Below are 24,985 nucleotides of genomic sequence, written 5' to 3' on the forward strand. Positions count from 1 at the left end.
GTCAAAAGCAGTCTCCGTTGTCTCTTTGCACATGTATTTATCACTTCAACCAAATGCAAACTCTAAAAAGTATTAAGCTAATCTCTTAAGCAGGGTATACCAGAACAATCCAAGAATGAGTGATAATAAGTAGGTATTACAGATCATTTATCTGTTAGGGATTGATAGAGTAAAAAAACAAAAAGTAAATAATGCATTCAGTTTAAAAATGACTGTGGGATTTATAAGATGAATTTCTAGCATACAATTGATCCATCCTGGATCGAAAATATCCAAGCCTGTCACAGTAAGCAATTAATCACATAAATTGAAATGAGCACAATAATTTTCTTTCTGTTTACAGCGACTTCCTAATCCATTTCATTTATGATTTTTGTTGCATTTTTATTTCCTTTGACTGATCTTTTTATCCTTGTGTTTTATTTTGGATCTTTAAAATGTCTTCCAGTGTGGAATGTACTGTGCAAAATTATAGTTTATTAGTCTTTCACAGGGTGAAATACATTACTATGCTATTACCAGTGTGTAAACTTGTAAAAGGTTTCAATTGTTGTTTATTGCAATAATTACTTTGACAACTTACCATCGAGCTAAATTTGTTATTGTGACAGGCCTAACAACATCAGTAATGGGGTTCTTTGGAAAAGCTTAGCTTTTTAGTTTTGATCACTTCCTCTGACAGCTGACATTTTTAAAAGCCTTTAATCAATTTACTCAGTTGCCTTTGGGACCCAGAATGTTAATATTAGATAAATTAAAACTCTAGGCATTAGGCCTGATAGGTTGGTTTATAGAGGCACCACTCACCGATGCAGGAATGAGGTACATTACCAGGGCTACCAACTTTTACTTTACAGTCTCCCATTGCTCCTGTTTAACTAGAGCCCTGGAGGAGGAGGAGTTGGTGGCTATAAACACAGAGAGGCTGAAAAGCTTTCATTAGAGTCTCACTGTTCAATTACTCTGGAACTCTTGTGCACAGTTTGGGGGTGAACATGGCTTCCTACAGCCTCCTTAAACAACAGGAAGCGGTAAAAATGTTTTATCTGAAGTGTGTTTGGTTGCACAAAGGAGCCATATGGAGATAAAAGATGTAGTCTATAGAAGGCTTAACTGGAAAGTATTTCTGCTTGGCCTTTGCTGGAATAGATTAGCTCTGTACTGCACCTTGTCGACCATCAGTTTGATTTGAGCCACTGTAGTGGAGGGAGTTGCTGACCCAGAAGCCGGTGTAGCTGCAAGAAGGGATAAGTTTACTATCATCAGTCTCCACAGACAAGGTTATTAATTTTTATTTAAGAAATTTGCTTTTGAATGCTCTACATCTATGCTAGGACTTTGCAAAATCCGCCTTTCTTCCTTCCTTTTTTTCCCCTTCTTTTTTTAAGCATTTCTGGTTTCTTTCAATAAATCTTTTGGAGCTTTCTGTTCCTGTTTGGTGCTTTTAAATATTTAAGTAGCTTAGTTCTTCCATAAAGTTTGACCATCGCTGCCAAGTCAGCAAGAAACTGTCTCAGTTCAGTTCAAAGTTTGTTGTTAAATTATAGCAGTGGGCAGAATGAACTTGACTGTTTTGGCTGTGCTTCAGCCCAACTGAAGTACAGCCAAAAATTGAAATATTTTTCAGGTCCTGATAATAAAAAGAAAAGAGGAATAAAAATATTTATATTCCTAACCTAATTCCCCATCCCATTGTCTTGGTGTATTGATTCACTCATACATTCATTTGTCCATCATTTTTTCCTTTGTCCAGCTTCTACCTGTCCATCAGTTTATCTTTTATTTTTCAATTCCTTCATTTAGCTTCAGTCTGTTCAACTGTTTATTCTCATATTGTCCATCCATCATCAGTTCATCCATTTGTGTCTTTTTCTGTTTGTTGAGATGAATAGACTGTCCATGAATTTAGCCATTTGTCCATCCGTTTGTCTATTACTTATGCATCCATCTGTCCAATCATATTTTTATATTTACAAAGTTGTTCCTTAATCAATCTTTCAGTTTGTGTCTGTGATTTTGTCCATCTATCTATCATCAGTCTGTTTGTCCCTCAGTTTGTTTGTACATTTACCTCCCGTCTGTCCATCCATCTGAACCGAGAACTCTGGGAAACTGAGTCTGGAAAAGTGTAAAAATTTCAAAATGAATCATTCATAATAATTAAACACCGGCAAACTACGACTTTCAGACAACAAATGAAATATTATCAACGCAGTCTTTGTTTTTATGACGCCAAACTGCTAAAACTATTGTGCAGCTTTTGCTGGTTGAAAAAGCAAAAGCCTGATGGCCATTTAAAGTTGTGAATAATTAAAGCTTTACAAGAGCCCCGAAAAGGCATTAAGCTGCACAATTAAGGAAGCCAGCATGGAATTAATTGCGGTGTTTGCAGGAAGCCGCATTTCTGCTGCTGGTGTTGTCTCGTCCCAAAGTGCGAGGGATGAGACACCACCAACATCTGCCTTTTGTTTTTAGGCAGTTGCTAATCAGTTTTTGATTTTTATTAGGCAATTATCTTCATACTTTAGAATTATCTTGTTTTGTGTTTAGTTTCTAAACTGGCAAAAGTTTTATATATTTATTTATTTATTTTTTAAGTTTGAGTATTAAAGGTTCGCCAGCAGTTCTACAGTCTCTTTGGAGATTTGACGTTTATTAAATTTAAAAGTCTGTCCACGTTACACGCAAGCATCCATTGCAAACATTAAAATTCTATACAACCAACGTGTGAATAATTAAGATGTTTTTGCGTTCCTTTTTTGTTTTTCTTTCCAGTCCAGAGCAGGCGAGACTCTGTGAACTGGAGGACCAATCAAAGGCGTCCAAGAAAGGCATGTGGAGCGAGGGGGGCGGCACACACACTATCCGTGACCTCAAGTACACCATCGAAAATCCCCGCAACTTTGTGGACTCCTTGCACCAGAAGCCCATCAATGGTAAGGACTTCTGACAAAGGCTTGGATCATTCTTGTAAAAAACAAACAAGGCAAAGGAAGTTGGGGCATAAACACAAATTAAATATTCCTTTTTTTTTTTTTTTGTCTGTAAAGATTATCAGGATTGCATCTTTCTTGTAAGACATTCGGCCCTGCTACACTTCACAAGGCCATCCTTTAATTCTCTTCTCCAGCCTGCTCGAGTTGCAACGCTCCACTCAATTTATTTTCAGATGATGGCTGGGAACGGTGGCTCAGCTCATTTCACAACTCTTTAATTGAATGGAGAAAACGAGCAGCTGATGGCTTTTCTTCTGCTTTCATCTCTTGTTGCCGTTCGTTCTCGCAAAATTCAGGGTCATTTTAAGATCAGATGAAATTACCTGGCGTGGGCGCTGAAAATATCCAAGCGGACGCTGCGGTGGAAAGCTGAAATACCCGTGGAAAAAGTGTATCTCAAAATCTGGCTCTGTGTAAAGAATACTAATTTAAATAGTTGGCTCAACATTCCCAGAGTTAGCTAAAGATGTTTTGAAATCCATGCAAGCATTTCAAAACTCATTAATAATTATGAGAGCCTTGTTTTTGCTGACGTATTTATATACTTTGAGGTCTTCCATAGCACAGACTTCAGTATATTCTGTTTGGATGGTATTTAATTTTATTGGCCAACATAATAACTAATATGCATTTGCATCCTGTCCAGCTGAGTCAGTTGTTTGTAGAACCACATTTATCTGCAGCTACAGCTGTGTGTTTCTACTGGTTTTACTTAAAAAGAAACTGAAATGGCTTTCAATTTTTGCAAAATCTCTCAAACTTTAATAACATTGTTATGTCCATTAAAAAGCTGAACTTACCAGAATATTGTTTGTTTTTCTTTCTTCCCCTCAGCCATCATTGAGCATGTGCGAGACGGCAGCGTTGTTCGTGCCTTGCTGCTCCCAGATTATTACCTGGTCACCGTTATGCTGTCTGGTGTGAAGGTAAGTAGCATTGGATGTACTTTAGGACTTTTCAATCCTTATTTTAGTTTAAGTTACTGAATAATTACCAGGCTAATCATGAGTACATTAGGAGAAACAGCACTTTTTCTTCCCTGCTCCTCATCTGATCCACTAGTGTCAAATCTGAGCAACTCAATTCCCCATCCATCTCTTTCACCCAGTCTAGCCTTGCCAGTAGACCACTCAGGATAACTAATCTTTCTCATCTTGTACTTGAGGATATTAAATCTATTTTAAGGTGTTCTTTGTCTCAATGCATAAAGGCTTGTCATTTTTATGTCTGTTTTTATGCTGCTTTCAACAAAAGATTTAATATTACAGCTACATCTGTCAGGATATTGGACAAGCACAACAATATGTTTATGTTCACTGCATGTACAAAATGCTCCTTTACCAGTAAATGGTAATTGGATGTAAAGGATGCAATTTTACGTACTTGACTGTTGCTTCTGGTGCGACTGCAGTGTCCCACGTTCAAAAGGGAAGCAGATGGAACAGAAACACCGGAGCCATTCGCAGCAGAGGCCAAATTCTTCACAGAGTCCCGGCTTCTGCAGCGAGATGTTCAGATCATTCTGGAGAGCTGTCACAACCAGATCATACTGGGAACCATCCTGCACCCGGTAACACGCGCGAATCAGGCCTTAGTGTTGACACTGGCAGAAAACTAGGCCTTCTGTCTTATTGTGTGTTTATCTGTGAATCTTTCCCTGTCTCAGAATGGCAACATCACAGAGCTCCTGCTGAAGGAGGGCTTTGCTCGCTGCGTGGATTGGTCCATGGCGGTTTACACCCAGGGAGCTGAGAAACTCAGAGCTGCTGAACGGTGGGATGTTTTAGACTTCATGTTTAGTTTTATTGTGATTCTGATATTGAGCAAAAAAAACAAAAACCTTGTAAAACATTTTCCTCCTCTATTTGAAATACATCTTGTACAACTCAAGTAAAAAAAAACCAAAACAATATATAACAAAATGACAGGTAGTTTTATTTATGCTTAGATTCACTGAGATTCATCTTTATCTTCAGCTTTTAGCTGCCAGCCTCCCTGACCACTTTTTATTATCTGGAAAGATTATGTGGCACGTACAGCTTTTTTTGTTTTGTTTTTTATTTAGATCTTTTTACATCTTTACTCATTACACATCCTCTTGTTCCTAAGCAAACTGTTAATTTAGGTAAGTGATGGGGGACACACTCCAACCAGAACAGCTGGACTATTTAGTTTATCAGATTCCTTATAGTTGATGCTTGGCTTGTGTCCAAGTAGACAAAATGTTGAAATTGGATCCAAAAGTACATAAAATTGAGTTTTTTTCTAAGGTTTATGCAACCTGGTTATTGCAGATGGATGTTTTTGACATGTTTTTTCAAGCATATGTGTTTTTAAACCGAGTTGTATGGGATTAAAGTCACACTAAAGTTAGGAATAATTTAAATTGTCTTTTGGTCTCGTTCTTCACAGAAACGTGGGATTTGAACAGGATTGTGTAGACTTTTAGAAGCAGTTGTAGCAGATTTATTTCTGTGTCGAAGAAGGTGATTTTAAAACTAAAACTCCCTGGACGGGTCGTCAGTCTATCGCAGGGCAACACAGAGACGGACAGGACTAACAACCATGCACACACACACACTCACACCTAAGGAGAATTGTGAGGCATTGGTGCTACCAGCTGCCACTGTGCAAGCCTGGGAGAAAAACTCTATTAATTTAAAATAAAAAAAGTTAAGTGTTGCAGTTATACACAGCTTCTGTTATGCTAGGATTATGTTAGTTTAATTATTGAAATTAGTTATCCTGATAGATTGCTCGCCATAAAACGTTTAGTGTTTTTTACTATCTGACAAATATTTATTTATTTATTTATTTATTTTATGGTAGGTCTGCAAAAGAGCGCAAAGTTCGCATATGGAAAGATTATGTGGCACCTACAGCCAACTTGGACCAGAAGGACAGACAGTTTGTTGCCAAGGTAAGAACCTAAAGTGCCACAACCTTATTAGTGTTTTCTGGCACTTTATAGATTTTAATCTTTGGCATTTTCTCATTTTGTATTAACGTGTTACCAATAAAAGTCCCTACAGATACTTCACAATAAATAAGTTCCAGTTAATTTACTTATATAGCTCTGGGTTACAACAAATATTGCCTTTTGTCACAATAAAAAAAAATCTAATAATTTTGTACATCAGTAATTAAATTCAACAAATAAACTTCACTATTCCTTCCCACTCTTTGATATTAGGAACTCATTATAGTGATGCTGAGTACTACTTCTGACAATTTGTGACATTTTGCATCTTGAGGATTATCCTCTGTGTCATGTGTGAGAAAACATCACATCTGGAATAGAACCAGCAACAAATATTGATGTTTAGTAAATATACAGGGTAGGAACATTGTGAGGTGAAACAATAGCACTATCATTTTGCTGAATATGAAGAAAAATGCAGCAGCCTTGAAGCTGTTTTTGGGGGCAAATGGTCCTTATGGCAATTATATATCTGTAGCAGCATCGCAACGTGACCTCAAAAGCCAAATATTCAGAGATATTGGCTTTGGATGTTATAGACACAGCCTTGGGCACAAAAAAATTTTCTTAATATCAGGTAAAGATGGATGCAGTTCCCTCTCATTGTCCTAACTTATAGATTCAAACCTGGGAAGACTGACTGCTTGATTTGTTTTGGTACTGTGCCCTAATGTGATTATCTCCTAGAGATGACAAGTTATCTCTTCAGACTTGTCACTTTAATGTAGTTTAGCAACTGTAGCTGCAAATCATCAACTCAGTCACTGAACTCAGTCCCTTCTGTAAACATTTTTCTAAGTTGATGCTCAGACCTCATTTTGTTCAAAAATATAAGGAAAGTTGAAGGGGAAAAATAATCATTTATTCTTCCTAAAGCCTGCATTTGGTCTGTGTTCCCTCCCTCTGTACCCTAAACTTTTTAAGACGCTGAAAAATTCATAGCTAGCCTGAGGGTTACATAAAAGGTGTTGCTTAGGCAATCTGCTTGCAGAAGGGTTTTAATAAACTGTACACACAGAAGAAATCCACAAACATGGACAGTGTTTTGTTTTTTTTCTCTTATTTGAAATGAATAAAACATTTATATCATTCGTGTGGGCTGTTTTATGTCTTAGAATTACCCCATAAAAGGGGTTTGATGCCAGTGTGGGATGGACCGGTCATCAACAAGAGGCACTGATGTTCTTTAGACATATGGTCTTAATGGCTTTCAAAGTTTTTGTCTGCAAGCTGAAAACCCTTTAACTGTAAACATCTATCTTTGTATATAACTTTGCGGCTGACAGTTGTCAATCAAAACATCACCACTGACAAATCTGTCGAAAAACTAAGTGCACAATCGACGGGAGTAAGGTTACTCAGGCATGTTATTACTGCACTATATTCACCCCAGTGGCATTTGTTGCTAGTTAGTCCTGCAGTGTAAGGACTCTCAGAAGGACACGTCTATCCATCAATCCCGTCATCATCCAGTCCTCCTCAATCCATGTCGACTCAACTTTTCACTTCTTATTACCTGAGGGACGGATAGATGAAGAAGCACAGAAGGTCTGATTCCCACGAGTCTCTTTTTTTCTTTTTTATGTTTTTTTTTTTTTTTTTACTTTGCCATCTGTCTTGTCTTTTCTGGGTTGAGGATACAGATGTAGCTGTTGCCTTGTTCTCAGGTAATTACTGACCTGCACAACAATGTGTGGATTAGCTGGTTTTTCTAACTTTTTCCTAATTTTAAAGCAATTTGTCAATTGTATAAACAATTCTGGGTGGAGGCAGAATAATGCATTTCCAATGCAAATATTAGCCACATCGCCAAGATTTGGAAAATCTTGTAAGTTTTAACTTATGAGGAACTTTTGGATCATCAACCTCATAGTGATAGAAGGATAACGGGGAAGACTGAGACGGATTTGTGATTTGTATGATTTAGTAACCTAATGTTGATTCTTAACCCAGTCCTGACATTTTTCTTCCTTTTATCATCAATAGAAGTATGTTCCTGCTGCAAGCAGTTTAGCCTTATGTTTGATCCATCATCTGACCCTGATTCATGAACCATGATGGCTTGATTGTTGATCCGTTCAGTTTGTTCTGCCCTCTCCATCTCTGGCCTCCGTGTGTTTTTTGTTGCTGCAATCCAAGTGGTGATCTCAGCAAAGCCCCAGGTGTTTTTTTTTCTGCAGCCAGAGTACAAGTACAACCCACTGAGGAACAAATGTGAAATAAAGTAAAACTTTACTAAACTGAATTTAAACGTTTCTTTGATGTTTGGATCCATTTGGATAACTTGTAATCTGTCGATAGACTTGAGATGATGTGCTATGAATTGGCTGAATTGAATTGCACTCTGCACTCTGTTCTGCAATTTAACACCAACTATGACTATGACATCTGTGTCACATCCATGGAAGGCAGAAGCTGAGTTGTACGGATAAATTTATTCCAGTTTTATTACAATTTACAGCGAAATGTATTGAAAAACCAACATTCATTTTGCTTTTAGAGGTTTAACCATATATTACGTAAGTGATTTTTTTCTTGTTTTGCCAGCTTGCACTTAAGGTGAATTCAATTGTGTTCTATAGAAATAAGAATGTTGTCCCACTGAGCTCTTATACAACATTGAATTGGATTAAAGTTATACAGATCTCGATAAGTAAGAAAATTGTTACATTTCTCTTGTGTCTACCCTATTCTCTAAACTTTCCACCTTCTGTTCATCTATTCACCCATTGAATTATCCATCTCTTTACCAATCAGTCCCTTTTATAGATGTATCCATCTGTTCTTGCATCACTGCATCCATTTATCCCTTTATTAACCCTTTTGACCATAAATCCATCCATTTCTTTCTTCCTTCCTTGCTTCGTTCCATGTTTGTATGTTCCACATCTAATGCCTAATAAATTTACAAATATTACAAGATATTCATAAAGCCAGATAGCCAAACAAAAGTCCAGGTCCACCTGTGAACTTGGTCTCAGAACCTTTTGATGATTTGTTTTATTCAGGATGTGACTTAAGGTGGATGTACCTGGTTTGACGGAGTTTATAGCTGCCTCTTTAAAGAAATTCTAGGAAAAGCAGTTTCTCAAGCATTATATAGAGTTTTGTTTTTTCCCTCTCCAGAATAATTTACCCACAGTTTTGTCAGCAACTCCTTTGTTCCCCTCTGCCCAGCGACTACACTGAAGTCCTCATCATGCCCTTAGGAACAATCTGAGTTGATGTTTAGCCCTGTAATCAGGCTGACAAAACCATGTCCACTGGCAGCAACACAGAAACTAAAAGCATAGTTGTTTCTTTCTGATAAGGTGATATGACTTGAGTAATGAGCGAGTCCTGGCTAGGCCTTTACTTCCCCCAGAGTAAAAACTAACCTAATAGATTCAGGTGTCAACCAACACATTTCCCTGACAGTCGCCAAGATCCCTCCTGCGCAGTGACTGATTCTGGCTGCTGCAGTTGTCATGTCCCCCTCTGGCAGAGGGTGGCAGTAGATCTCCACCTCTAGCATCAGATTAGACAAGTGAGTCATGCTGCCAGCCTATTTGTCTTCTCGGCCCTCATGGCAACAACTTTCTGCTCCATTTTCCTATCTATTCACCATCTTTTCCTCTGTCTCTGTGCTTGTGATATTTGCACAGAGATTACACTCCGTCTCCTTGGCTCGCTCAGTCTTCCCATACGTGTTGATTTGTCCATTCCCCCCCATTCTCTCCTCCCCCCGGTACACCCCAGCAGCTTCCCGTTTCGAGTCTCTCATCTCGTGCTCTTGGACCGATAATTAGGCAGTAAAAGCTAAACCGTTTTTATTCTGTTCCTGCCACATTCTCTCTCTTGCACTTTGCTTGCTTGGGCAGGCCTCAAAATGACCTTGTTACAGTGTGAGACTGGTGTGTGTGTGTGTGTCTCGCTGTGTGATTGCATGTACCCCCTCACTCCTGCTGCCACCCCCCAACCCTTGCATTTACTCATTGCACCTTCTCTCCCCATTCCCAGTCTCTCTCCTTTCTGCTCCTTGAGTCTCTGGATCGCTCCCACTCAGCTCAGTGATTAGTGTATGATGTATTTTGGCTGCTGTTGTGGGCAGCCTATTTAGCATGTGGGTTGGTCTAATTTCTGTTCTCTGGTGGCAAATGCAAAGGCGGTCTTATTTGCTTCTGCAGAATAATGAATTTCTTGATGAGCTTGACACACCTGGCTCCGTGTCTGAAATTTGTGTCGAAGAAGCTTAAACTTTTTTTCTCCTTCAAACATAGTCTTTTTAAGCATTAGCATTACTACCACATCCACGCACACACACACACACAACCAACCACATGGCCCGAACTCCAAAGCTGCATTTTTCAATTTGCGGACTTTAACCTGAGCTCAACCTACTCTTGTGCTGCAGTTAGGCTGATGATGAGTGAGGCCATTTAAAGGAGGAGTGGGTGGCAACATGTGTAGGGCGATTGATTTCTCAGTCTCCAGCAAGTGGCCTACTTAAAGGCTCGGGGTTTGGATGTTGTTTCCATCTCAATCACATTGCACCCCCAGTCTGTCTTGTTACATGAAAAAGCTCATTTATAGAATGAGTTGAAAATCTTTTTTTGCTTACCCCCAACATAGTTTATAGGGTGTCTTCATTTCCTTAAGTCTTGCATTCGTATAGTTAAAATGAAGGCCGTAAAATGTATTAAATAAAAAAATATATATCAATACATTATTCAAAGGCATATTCTGCCAAAAGTTTGAGTTGAGCTCAGGCTTCTTCCTTCTTCTGCTAACTAGCCGCTAATATATTATTACTAACTAGCTAGATAGCTTTTCTGCATTAATCATGTTTTTTGCCACTGGCTCACTTCTTTTGCCAAGCCGTACAATACTAGATGCATTCTGTGCAAAATAAAACCTTGAAGCTTGACACTATGTTTTTTTTTTTTTTTTGTTGCTTGTAGTTCAGCAAGATTCCCCAATCACCTCCTGTATTTATAGGTTTTTTGTTTTTACATTTAACTCAAGGTGTCACTGAAAAAGCCTTAAATCTGATTTGCTGTAATCTGTAGATACCCTGGTTTATGGCATTTGTTAAGTGAATCTTGCTGTAATGGAATGCAGTCTATTGTCCCTGCAAATGACCTAACTAGTACACAGGATCCACCTGAGCTATACTGTAACGGCCTCAGTGGTTTCTTTGAGAGCTTTACTGAACAAACAACATAATTTGAGAAAGGAGATTTCAGACTGGGTCAGACAACAACCAGAATTGGAGCAGAACGGTTTAGACCAGTGGAGTCGTTAAAGCTGCTTATCTGCAAGTCTTAAAAGTTGCCCTGTTAAGATTTAAAACGGCTAAATTAAATCTATAATTTCACATCCAACCTCTGTAGAGCTAAGTTTGACACAGTGATATGGCATTTGAGCCAGCTTTGAGCTAGGCCATACCTAAAGACTGCATGACCTTTAAGGACTGGAACTGGACATGCCAGCTGTGTGGATGGGACAGGCCACACTTTTCAGATAATTTGTAAAAAAATATAGATAAATCAAAATGTTGAAACCCAACTTTTCTGTAAAGTGATAAACATCTTCCTGTCCACTGTGATTTTTTTTTTCTAGTTTAGCATAAAACCTTGTAAAATGGGTAAATTTGAGGTTGTAATACAACAAAATGTGAATAAGTCCAAAGACTGTGAACACTTTCAAAAGGCACCATGGTTACTCTTGCAAACATCTCTAAGCTTGTCCATCTTTCAGAGGATGTTTGTTTCTTTTTAAGCTTTTTTTTCTCTTCCACTCTGTCTCCTCATCAACCCTCCCTGCTCCCAATCCCCTAGATAGGCGAACGTCCTCGTCCTGTCCTCTAAACCTCACTGCCCTGCTGGGAGGCCTTAGCTCACTTAGTCAGTCAGGACTTCACTCTATTTTAACTCACTTTCAGTGCCTTCTGCTCACAATTTAGCCACACTGTTGTCCTCCTACTTTTGACTGAATCTCTTCCTCTCCATTTATCCTTTTCGTGCTCCTTCACTTCCCATTTTTCTTTCAGACTATCTGTTCGCTCACTCACTCAGCAAAATGCACTGCTTGTGTTTACGCTCCTCCACTTTTCTTCAATGCAGGGCTCTGATGACCCCAAAGAGTGTGTACATGTATTTGAGATGAAGCAGGGTTTTTAAAAATACTTTCTTAGGTTCTTATTAGTGCTTCTCAGATTTGGCTGCTAATACTGCATCCTGAGCTTGTTTTGACAGGTATTGCCTTTTGTCATTGCAGGTGATGCAGGTGGTCAATGCTGACGCCCTCGTGGTCAAGCTCAACTCTGGAGAATATAAAACCATCCATCTGTCCAGCATTCGCCCCCCGAGGAACGAGGGAGAGGTACAGAGAGACCTGTCAGACTGTACATATGATCACCTTTACACACACTAACTTGGTGTTTTCCAGTTTTCAGTATACAGTCAATAATATCCTCATTCAGAGCAGTTTGTCTCTTGATTCCCCCTTTTTTCACATTGGGGATTCTCTATCTACAAACAATTGATATTAATTTTGACCACTTGATGGCGCCCCAAGTTGGGACACATGCAAACACAGTAAAACACTTGCACACACCCAGTGGTTGCAGCACTGCAGAGAGTGAGGCTAATCGATTTTTTTTTTTTTTTTTCCCCCCCTCCCCTATTTTATTTTATTTTTCTACCACACTCTACATCTTTACTTCGAATCCGCTCTGGACTGTGAAAACACTCATACACGGGCACATACCACTGACCATGTGACGCTGGGGAATGCATATTTATTGACACAGATGGAAAAAGCTGCGTCTATGCAGTGATGCCGAGACACAGATGTCTACTGTGTGGGATGTCTCTTGATCATCCGTCTATTTTTCATTTAATTCTTTTGTATTGTTTCCTCTTCGAACTGAGCTTCTGTCAAGACTTTAGAGTAAAATCTTTGAATCCCTGTTCGTCTTAGAGACTTCATTAGCAGCATGTTTACTTAGAAAGCGATCAGTGGCACCTGGCAAAAAAGGTGCAAATGTTATGCATATTTAAAATCAGTTGACGCTATGTGTAGTGTGATATTAATTAATGAGAAAGTCATGCTGCTTGTTTCTGCCGCTCCTGTTGTAAAAGTCAGCTTGCACATCTTTAAGAACTCTTTTTGTTTTGTGTGTGTGTGTATTTAAATTGTTTTTAAGTTTCTCATTCTATTCTGTTTCCTTTTAATTGTTTATTCCCTCCAGCCTTTTTTTTTTTTTGTTGCCCTTTTGGTTTTTATTCCCCGCCCTCATTACTACTCCTTCTTTCTTGCTTTCTTCACTGCCATTGTTGGTGCCTCTCATCATTAAGATGCTGCTTTGTATCTTCCCTTGCCTTTCATCTGTTTTTCTCTTCTCTCTTCTTCACTGTCACTTTCTACCATCCTTTCTCCCCAGGGCATGCACACTGTGGTTAGGATGCTGACCTGCACCACTGCCCCTTTTCTGTGTTAATTCTTTATCTCTATGTGGTTGTGACAAGCTTTTGGGTAAAAAAAAAAAAAAAAAAAAATTCCCCCTGTTTAGTCTTTCTCTCTTATTCCTCCGAGCTCACTGCTTGTCCTCGTAACTCTTCTGTCCTAGTTTTAATTTTTAATTCTACTTTTCTACCTTTCCAGATTTAATTTTCCAATTTCTTCTATTTTCCCCTTTTTGTATGTTACGTTCCATTTTTCCTGTTCTCAGTGTTTCTCTTTATGCTGTCTGTTACTTCGTCTTCTCCTGCGCCAGATGCTTCAGCAGTATGTGTTTTGTGCTTCATTACACTGTCGTATGTTACAGGGAGCTCTGGAGAGGGGAGCACAGATGTGAATCTGATGTGTGTATTGTATTGCTGTGACACTGGAACACTTGCGTTCTGCTATTATTTCACCTCATGCATATTTATTTGTGTAGCTTTGTTTCATCATCAGACTGCTGCACGGATATTAATAAGACTAATCCTGCAATGAAAATGTAATTTCTAAATATGCAGACGGTCATTAAGGCACCTGATCGCATTTTTATCTGATTAAATAGCGATAAAAGAAACAGATGCATATTGAAATACTTTGCAGTTCTTTGTTTACATGTGAATTTATTCTGATTTAGTCACTGTTGTGACTGCAGATGTGTGTTCCCTTTTTAGATCTTACATTGTTCATAAAATGTTGCAGCGTTAGTGTTATTTTTTTAACAAGGGTTGTACATGGTGCTACTGCTGGTGTTGTTTGTTAGCTAGTTATTTTTGTCTGAGCTAAAGAGCTCCCTGCCTGTCTGTACTGCTGTTTGCTCAGCTTTGAGTGTTGTCGCTATGGCAGCAGTGCAGAGTTATGATAGGTTTGCAGATGAGACCCTTTAACTGGAGCTTTTCTGAAATTTCTTTTAACCGAGCAAAATACAGTGCATTGTAAAAGTTTTCATACTATTTAACATTTTTTGGTACGTTTTATGTCACAGCTATTATTTTCTTGATTATGGGATTACTACAAAGCAACACGTCATTGTAGTGCAGAAGTAAAAAGGGTACATGGTAACATTCTTCTTTTTTCTGTAAAGCTTGACAGGCTGTTCCATCCAGACCCCCTCTACTCTAACACCCCAGATAAAATCCAGTACAAACAGTTGCTGTTGTAGGAAACAACAAATTCAAATATAAACATTGAAGTTTGAGGTTTTAACATAACAAAATGTTGCCATCTTTACAGAGCACCCTTTTTTGCATTCTGTCCAGTGTCATTTCGTAGCGGAGTCTGTGCCTGGCCACTAAATTAAGCAAGCTGTTACTGGATATGAGCTTAATTTCATGCCCTGTCCTGTCACCTTTACAGTTGCAGATGTAATGTTTCTCCTTCAGTTACTGGAGGCCATTGTGGACAGTGTAATCATCCTCTTATTACAGCTGCATGAGTGGTTTTGATAGCAAATAAAATAATTGTAAAGTATCGGCAGAGAGACAAAACGCGTAGCGTGTTTAGCCGAAAGCTGAGGGTTGGGCTTAGTGAGTGTCAGGTTGTAATAGCTGTATTTTTGCTGGCTTTTCAGCCGTAGGGGTGACTCTCATCTTAAGGTCAAGACAAGAGGAGGTCACAGCAGGTATCTTTCAGCTGGAGGCGCTACACACACCGACATCATGTTGGCTAACATTGTCATGAGCGAGGCAGTTTCTTCCTTACAGTGCAGCAGATGGACGTAAAGACATTGTTGCGGTTTGAAGCGCAGTTTTCACACACATGCACACAGACACACACAGACGTGGCCATTTAAGCTTGGTTAGGCTTTGTCAGGAAACATCTTGTAAATTGGCGTCAGACCATACACAAAGATGGGCTCAACAGACAAGCTGTACAGTTTCTGTGTTTATAAAGACATTTCAGTTGTTTGTGTTCTAGCTAATAAATGGGTGAAACAAAAGAAACAAAATAATAAAACTGCTTGGAGAATTAAAAATGTGAGAATTTTGTTAATATACTGTTTATGAATATATGCAGATTTGTTTGGATGTCTCCAGGGATTTCTTGTGCCAGTTGTTTTTGGCTGGATGTGTGCTCTGTTAGACGGTTTATTCCGCAAGCAAGCCCATTTATGTGTGTGTGTGGTGTTTAGTAGTATGCAGGCCAGATGCAATGTACCAGTGCACTGATGAACTGTGACAGGTCCTGCCAAGCCCCTTTCCACTCCCCGTCTCCTCTAGTTCGTTTTAGTCTCCCAACACCACAACTCTCCCCTTCCCTCTCATGACTATACTAATTGTGCTCAGACTGACAGATTAGTGGACCAATGGTGTGTGCCTGCAGGAAAACATGGGACACAAGTGTCCTCACTCGCTCTCATATCTCTTTATCCTCTCTGTCCCCCCCGTTACCATTATGGCATATCGTCAGATGTGAGATATTTTTAACTTGAGAGTTGAAGTCGTTATTTTTCTTTGTTTCCTCTTCATCCCCTCTAACCGCTCCCCCCTTTTTTTGTTTATTCACATGTGTAGTAGGACAAGCTGGGTGTATGCCTTTGAGTATCTCACTGTTGCACCCACTCACTCTTTTATTAGTGTGCGTGTGCCTTTACTCTGCATCCATAAAATCTCGAGTGTTTTTTGGGTGTTTTTACGTCTTACGGTTTATGTAGAGTTTAGCGGTGCTAACGGATGAAACTGAGCAGTCACCTTGCTGTTCTTGCATAAGACTGGCTCATCCCAGTGCTGCAGCGTATAGCTCTGCCTACTCGTTTAGCCTCTCTGCAGCTCTCCCCTCGGGACGCCGTGTCGCTTGAGCGGGTGTTAATTCACTGGCCACTTTATTAGGTACACCTGTTCAATTGCTTTTTCACACAAATGGCACATCAGCCAATCAATGCAGTTTGGCACCTAGACGTGAAAACAATTTGCTTTAATTCAAGCATGGCATCAGAGCAAGGAGGAAAGGCGATTACTTATTGACCAGTTCGAAATGGTCCCAGAAAGTCGAACACGTCGAACTTTGAAACACAGTGCCCACCGGGTGTCTACCCTGTCAACCAAGAACAGGAAATGCACACTGCAGCTCACACTGGTCAACTGACGAATGGGGAACAATATTACCTAGTCCAAGACTTGAAACATTCACATGGCAGAGTAGGAATTAGGCGTAAATGACATGAGCAAGCGTGGGTCCATCCTGTCTTGTATAAATAAGTTTGGCTGCTGCTGGTGGTTCAGTGTTCTGGAATGATATGTTTTAACAAGGTTTAGGCTCCTGAGTACTAACTAAATATTGTTTAAACAATTGAGTCTTGCTTACCTCAGTATCTTTGCTGTCGATGTCCATCATGTACCCACATTTAGACTTTATGTACTTGTTCAGTGACATTTCTATTACATTTTATTTAGGTATATCAGAGTAAAAGGGAGGTAAACACAAAGACTTTTCACATTTTTAGGGTTTTAATTGAGAATTTATAAACTATGCATTTGTTTTCTTTGTGTTTCTCTGTTAGATAAATTTCTAGATAAAATCAAAATTTCTTGATTTTAATGTGATAAAATGTAAGCATACAAAAAGTCTTGACATCTATGTAGCCCAAAGAGTTTACAGTGTTATAACTTATCATTATCAGCACATGACTTATCAAACAGTAACAAAAAAACGATAGTTTGCATCCAGATTTTAAATAGGAATTGTTGGTGCTAGTAGCTAAATATGAAATGAATATTTACTTCTATTTGTGTTGTTTGTCCTTAAGAAATTTTCAAAAGTTGATTCTAGCCTGTTTCTTATTGCTTTCACTAAGTGTGTGGTGCAGCAGCTACAATTGGACAACCAGTCCACACTTTATTTTTATATTTTCACAGCCCCCTCTCAGCATGGTGCATTAGTTCACATCAGAACTTGCATAATCAGAGATATTACAAACAACTGAGAAAACAGTGGCATTTGTTATGTAATTGTCTGAAGAAGCTGCAGTTTTATAATTGGTTTTGAACCAAGACTGCTATTCTAACAGATATCAAAAGGTCTTTTGGATTTATTACTAACCAAACATAAAAATACACTTTATTGGACATTATTAAACATTTGACACAATTAAATTTAAATGTGCTTTGCATGTTGTAGCAAAATTATTTGTTCTAGTTCAACACAGACACGCAACACACACACAGTCATGCAAAAGGGCAATTTTGATTTGCCAATTAAATTGACTACCAATTTTTTCGGGGATTTTGCCAGGGTACATGGAGAACATGAAACTTTACACAGAGAAACCTCAATCCAGGATGCACACTTAAGATTGTTTTGCTACAGGGATAAAAGTTTCTTTTAGGACAACTGTAGATATTAATGCTGAAACATTCTCATCTGGTGAAGTAGAGATAAAACGCTCAATGAAAATGTCAGTATTCTGATTTTGACATTAATGTTTTGGAGCACAATCACTGACGACAGAGAAGAGTTACCCATTTCATGACACAGTGGTGCAGAACTGGCAAAGTAAGACAGATTGGTAGCAATTATGCCTCCTTCTCGAATGACGGGCTGCATGTTCCTGCTTAGCAGTTGAAATGGCTAAGACTTGGCCTGCTGTTTTGTTTGGGAAAAGAAAATGGAGCACACATTCAGGAGTATTAATGTACGGTAAGAAATAAAATGTTGGTAAAAATGTTTTAAAGAAGTGTAAGAGAAATTTTTCCATTTGTTTGAATGGAACGATAAAGTGGCTGAAAATGCCATGGTAATATCCAGCACAAGTGCTTTTAAATTGCAGGAAAGTATAGATTTGAGCAAACGTCAACAGCCAGTCAAACACTAAGTAAAGGTCACCAGACACAGGGTGCCTTTTAGACATCTTAGATGGCATTACCAGCACTTAATGGAGTTTGATGGAAGTTTTGTTGAGACTTTGCAGGTGTCTGGCTTTTACAATAACATACAAGATAACACAGGTACCTTTGTGTATCGTTATCAGGCACAAGGGTACTTGTATTGGTATGTTGGAGACATGTCAAATCTCCAACATTTGGATTTTTTTGTTGTTGTTGGAGTTCTGAAATGATTCTTTTACTGTTTCTTCTAGAATGGTGGTGTGGTTATTTTTCCTCACTCCTTGTTACATTCCTATCTTTAGAAATCTGGCATATGTGTCAAACAGGGTGCAATAGCTATGACTGATCTAGCTGCACTCCTAGCTAAACGAGGTTACTTGTATTAGAAAGGGGGTAAGAAGGGTGAAATAATTGATTTATTTTTCCATTACATATTTTACAAACTGGTTAGTATCTTTCCCCAAAGACGGACCTTTTTTCTATTGTGTGCTCAGATTTGATGAACAGTTAACATCTGTACATCTCTGAGAGTCCTTTGAATTGTGAGAGGAAGCAACTTGGTTTTTAGGTCGTAGATGCAAGAGATGTCGGGATTTCCTATCTCCAAAATGAGCCGGTCATTTTGGAATAAGTAATTACTGAAACAGAGTCTCAGTCAGATACTTTGATATAGATTAGATTGACAACTCTGTATAACCCCTTCATTCCTTAATGGGTCTTTCTGCCTTGTCGCGCCCTTCTGAGCTTTTCCTCTTAGTCAGATTGGCCACCAAAGTGTAGCTTCTATACAACCTGAGCAATTTTGATCTGATTATCTGAAATCTCCCTTTTACAGAACGATTGCGCTAACCGTCCAATTTAACATTATTCTTTATCATCAGAGAAACCTGCTTAGGTTTCTTGCATTCTCTTTGTGCTGCCTGAATGTGCTGGAAATTGCTGCTTGGGAGAGAGAGGGAGAGATTGAACGTTCTCAATCAACTCCCATGTTGCTGTGCACTGCCGGTTTGCCGGCTGATAAAACTAGCCTATAAAAATGTTTCCCATTGACTTTGACCTTTGGTTTTCAATATCATAGCATTTAACAATTTGTTTTGCAACTGTTGTTGGATCATTTCAAGTCTTTTAATGCACAGATCCATAGATAATTGCCCAGAGTTTGATATTCGACTGATTCAATAATGAAATCTGCACACACATTGATAGTTGGATTTGTTTTGTGAAACTCTGATCATATGCTTTGATAAATAAAACCTAATGGGTCTTAACACCATTATTTGTAACAAAAGGTAATGCCTGATCTGCTGGATAGCTTTAGATTCACTTATTCTAAAATACTGTCCAGCTTCTTTTTTCTTTTTTTTTAAAGTTTTTCTTTTCTCTTGGGCTACATTTTTCATAGCCCCCCAAACTCTGAAGCCATTTAACGCTTATGCACGGATGTTTGAGTCATGTTGTTAAGCACACAACAGTAAGTGTTGAGTGTTTGTCTAAGACTCCCAGAGCTTTGTGTTGTCAAAAAATAATGCCCTCATTGTTTGAGACGCATGCATGCAGAGTGTTTTATTTATTTATTTTTTCTCCTCCCAAAAGAGTGGTTACGTACAAACAACACTCCACTCAATCAGCTAAATGCAAAATTGAGGCCTACTACTGTATACTCCCCCAACATCAGAAAATGACATTCTCCTGAGTCATGAGTTTGCTCTTGATGTTTTAGAAGCATAAAAGTGCTTCCAGCAGTAACATCCACACATTTGCAGCCTCAGACCCTGCAGCCCTGCGACACTGTACAATCCAGCATGCACCATGCCTCTGCAGCAGTCAAAGATGATTCCCGAGCCCTAGCCGGTAATATAGAATGAAGGGAATTCACCCCAAATAGAACAAAACTCCCCCCGAGGATAGCGAGCGGGAACAGTTTTTATTGGGTTACGGCTGAGACTTAGCTGCGACTCTCTCCTCTATCTGTAACCTTACTGCTGCGGCATAATAACAGTTTATGGATGATGGTACGGAGAGGTTGTCTGGAGTAATTTAATGACGCTGATGTTGTCAGTTTATCCGGTGAATCAAGCCAAATGTGGCTCCATTGCAAAATAATTAGACTAGTCACAATATTTTTCACTTTATCAGTGTGGGGGAACCTTTTTTGTTCTTTTTGACTGGGAAAAGAAGGCACGTTTGTTTTTCAGATTGTTTAAATTGCATTTAACCACAGATGCACGATGTTTCATTAAGTCCTACTTTCTGTTAGCAACTCCTAATGGCAGGGCTTTGTCACTTTGACCTTGCTTTTGTCGATTTTTTTAGCTGGTGTACATCATAGGATTCCTTTTTGAATGCGCCACTCCTTCTGCACTTCTTCTCTAATTGGAATACAATGCTGACATTTACGCTCTTTCAGTGATGCAGTTGTCTTTCTACAGCCTATTAGCTGAAAGTTACATTTTTAGATTCACCGCTTCTGTTTAGATTCTATTCTCCTTTTTTGTAGAAATATTACTATTGTCCTTTTGTCAGATATATACAATTATATACAATAATGAATTGAAGCAAAGCCACTGGCAGTATTGTTTTGCAATCTTAATGTATTGAAATTACTTCAAGTATTTCAATTGTCAACTGCCAGTTAGTCCAACCAATGTATTTCTGCTTTAACATCATGGAGGACTGAAAAAAATATGGGATTTAACAAAATTATGCCCCAGTAGTCAATAGTAAGATCTAATAACAAAATATAAAAGTTGTATTTGTAACACTCTGAACAAAATCTATTAAATTTAAGTGCATGGTAACTTTCACCATAACATTACTACTGATTTGATGGAGGTGAAGCACTTGGACCGTCTCGGGGGGCCTCTGGTTTAAAGTTTGGTTTTCCTGCTTCAACTCTCCTGAGTCAGATAGTGGTATTATCTCACAAGCGGGTCACAAAGAGTTGCGGGAACCTGCTAATCACTCTTTCATTTACGTCAGACATGTTTAAGCAGGAGCATATCTCAAACACCTAGGACACCTGGCCTGGAGGACTGAATTTTCTCTCCCCTGAACTCCATGAAACTGACTTTCTGAATCACCTTTTGGCTGAATATTGAGGGATTTCCACTTGGTATGTGTGAGAGCAGCTCAAGGAATTCACATTTCGCTGATTCAGCACGGGAAAGTGGATAGTAAGGAGCTGATTAAATGAGGAAGGGACAAACACATTTATCTCATAATTTAATATAGCCAGCAAAGGCCAGTAACAATTCTGTTATTTTGCAGCTTTGCCACGTCGAGTGACAAAGCATCATAGGAAGATTTGTGCCAATCAAACGCTGCCTTTTAGAGTTTATCTCCCACCAATTTCCTCATGAAGACGGTAATTGATCCCTAAACATTTATACCTCCAGATACATCTCCTTTTTCCCCTTCTTTTTTTTTCCGTCTCAGTTTGCCCCACATTTCATGTTGCCTTTCCATTCTTGCCAGCATTTTGTTTTTGTCAATTTTGTACCCATGCAGAAGGAAAACAAAAAGTCTCCAAACTCTTTTTAAAATCTCTTTTTGTCATAAAAAGTGAGATGGATGAAACATTTAATTGATTTTCCACCTGTGTGTCGTCTTATTATATTACCTTATTTTTCTCAGCAGTTTGACATTTTTAATCATAAGTTATCTTTAAGAACCTCAAGACTTATTTTAATCTTTTTTTTCTCTAGATACTTGATGTTAGTTTCCATCTCTTAGGAATGTAAGAGTTTATGACCCCTGATCAGTTGTGAGCGACCTCATTCTGAGAGATATTTATTAGTGACATATGCACAATCGGAATGGAGGACTTTAAGCTGCTTATAGAAAATGACTTCCAAATCATTGGTTGCCGAAGCTTGTATGAAATGACAGTTGTTGAGCCCTGAGGAAGATGATCTAGTCAAATCAACCAGAACCGCTTCTCTGCACATCTGTTTGTGCCCCACCTCATAGCTCGGAACAGCTGTAGTCATTAAACATGAATAAAAAGTATTTAAGTCAACAGGAGATGAGGAATAAACCTGCTGATGTGTGTTTTGTTTAAAGACTCATTATACTTTTTAAAAAATGATTAAGCTACAATAGCGCTGTACTGGATATTCAGGAAGGGAGCATACCGGTAATGTCATTCATAGTCTAGCTTTTCCTGACAGCGGGTGTAATTTTATTTCCAGTTGCCTCCTGGTTATTTAATTTATCATGCTCCAGCAAAAGGACACCTGTCACTCTTTGTGCCTGCTGGTAATTTTGCTGAAGGAGTGATGAGTTTCTAAGTTTTCTTTGAAAATGCAAATAAGTTCCATTTGTGGTCTTTTCTCAGAGGGTAGCAGAGCATTTTTGAAGGGAGTTCTTTTGTGTGCGGCCGTGTACGTTATATCTGCGGTTGGAATACTGGCTTGTTGCTGTGCATCTGTTTTTAACGTAAAGAGTTTCTGCCTTGCCCTTCTGTCTGTGTCCGTGACAACTTTGTATCGAGAGCAGGGAAGCTGTGCCTGTTTGAGCAAAAATGTGTTTGCCATTCACACTTAAATATTTCATTGGGTCCAGGCTCTTGTGTCTGCCAAAATGGATAGAAATAAAACAGAGTAAACAAACTAACAGCATTAAACCTTTTGGATGTTTTCGTATGGGTTGAAGTAGACTCTTTTTTCACATTTTGTCACTAATGATAACACACTTAAACATATTATGCTCTGCATATATCGATGCTGATGTCTTTTGCTACTCATTAGATTGAGTGAATTTTTGTACAGCAGTTTTAAAAAAAATACAAATTCAGAACTGGATTTCATGGTCTGTTCTAACACATGAATATAGTTTCATTTTAAGCATTTCATTTTAGATCATTTGTGGAGCACTCAATTAATGTTTGACCAATCTCTGTAAAACTCATTAAGCCTTTAGAGAACCAATTGCAACCAGATACAACAGAGATGACTTCTGATGGCTGGATTTTATTCTGGGGTTTCAGAGAAAACGGGGATTCATTCAAATGCATTTCCAAGATCTTTTACTTTTTTGGAAAAAAAGCCTTCATAACCAGGCATTGTTTTCCTCCCACTTTAACTTTTGTGTTTGTCTGTTGTATAATCTGAAACCTGCATCTCATGGTTTGTTATCAACCTTTAAATGTGGAATATAAGTTAAGTTTCTCTTCTTCTGTCTTTTTCTTTTCTCCTCACCTCCTCCCCATCCCTTCATCTGTATTCAGGAGAAGAACAAGGACAAAGACAAACGATTCCGTCCTCTGTATGACATCCCGTACATGTTCGAGGCCCGGGAGTTCCTCAGGAAGAAGCTCATCGGTAAAAAGGTAAGAACCTCTCTCTGATATATATTTTTTTCTTTTTCCAAGCTCTGAGCCATTTCTCTTTTCTTTTTTTTTTTGTTCTCTTCGCTATATGAATGAGTGTGATTTCTTTTTATCAGCGTCTTTGAATTCCATAATAGTTGTAGATAAAACCACGCAAAATGACTATAAGTGCTCCCTGCACCTTTTTCATTGACAGACAAATGTATTTCAGAGCTGGATATCTATTTCCCTCTGCGCCTGAGTGTGAATACCAAGTGCTCATGGTAGATGTCCTGGGGCTTACCGCTGGCCCGGATGCACCCTTTAAACAAGCGGTCTTGATTTCCCCCTCTTGTGTCTATTGATCTACTTGGTTTGTACACCTGGGGGGGCTGCTGTGATTTACTCACATCTGACCCGTTAGAGCTTAGCAGAGAGTTAAACGCTCCTCCAGACGCATAGCAGGCCTTCAGATTTCCAGCGTAGCTTGTGTAAAATATGAATATATCCAGCAATGAATGTAAGCTGATTATAAACAGAATTGACCTAAAGTTGGTAAAGTGTTTGGAAAATGTAACCTTACTTCTTCCTTTTTGTTTTCGCCAAATACAAACAGATGGCTTTATGAAAGGAACATACTAAACTTTTTTTTAGTTTTGAAATAAAGTTTGGATTGATGGGTTAGGGTCGCACTTAGAATTCCAAAAACATCTGCATAAATGCAACACTAAGATTTTTAAATTCTGGCAAAAACAAGAGTGTTTTTAAGTTTCGGTCTGTACTTCGGTGTGACTGAGAATGTACAATAGCAGCGTATTGATGACTGGACTCCGGCAACCCTGATAGTAGCTGGAGCAAACGGTTCACTTGCGCTTTCATAACAGCACAACTGAGGCTGTTAAACAAAAACATGCACCCACTCAAAGTCAAAAGCCACAAGAGTTCCTTCTGGCTCTCTGTATGGGAGTGAGATTCATATCCCCGTCCCAGCTTCTCATCACAGTCATTTTAATCCTCCTCATTAATGTTTTTTTAATGACAAAAAATTCAGCCCAAAGCCGGTTTTCATCAAGTGAAGCGAGAATAATGATTCTGTTTATTTGTTACGTTTGTGTTCCCAAATAATGGGGTGTGGAAACGGAGAAGCAGCAGCCTGTGTTTGGTGTGAATAAATTCACCACCTACTGCATTAAAACAGAGTTCATGTCTGTGTCTTATGTGCACATCTTAAAGATTTGTTGGCACCTCATGTTAAAATAAAACTTGCACATATCTACACACTCTCTGGCCATGTTTATAGATGATTTCGCAGCTTTCCTTGTGAAAAGCAAAAGCACCCAGCTTCGAACAGATACGGGGAAGTATTAACAGTTCTAATGTTTTCAACTTTAAGTTG

At 38.8% G+C, this 24,985-nt stretch overlaps 1 protein-coding gene across 1 annotated transcript in view; it reads left to right on the plus strand.

The window, feature by feature from the left end:
* Positions 1-24,985, plus strand: part of snd1 (staphylococcal nuclease and tudor domain containing 1) — a 172,654-nt gene that overhangs the window by 6,913 nt on the left and 140,756 nt on the right. Inside the window, exons 5-11 of the mRNA XM_044107651.1 lie at positions 2,776-2,936; positions 3,831-3,922; positions 4,408-4,566; positions 4,663-4,769; positions 5,826-5,916; positions 12,235-12,339; positions 23,509-23,610. Coding sequence (XP_043963586.1) covers positions 2,776-2,936; positions 3,831-3,922; positions 4,408-4,566; positions 4,663-4,769; positions 5,826-5,916; positions 12,235-12,339; positions 23,509-23,610 — 817 coding nt within the window. The remainder of the gene's footprint in view (positions 1-2,775; positions 2,937-3,830; positions 3,923-4,407; positions 4,567-4,662; positions 4,770-5,825; positions 5,917-12,234; positions 12,340-23,508; positions 23,611-24,985) is intronic.

This window comes from Gambusia affinis, linkage group LG23, assembly GCF_019740435.1.
Source record: "Gambusia affinis linkage group LG23, SWU_Gaff_1.0, whole genome shotgun sequence".
NCBI lineage: Eukaryota > Metazoa > Chordata > Actinopteri > Cyprinodontiformes > Poeciliidae > Gambusia > Gambusia affinis.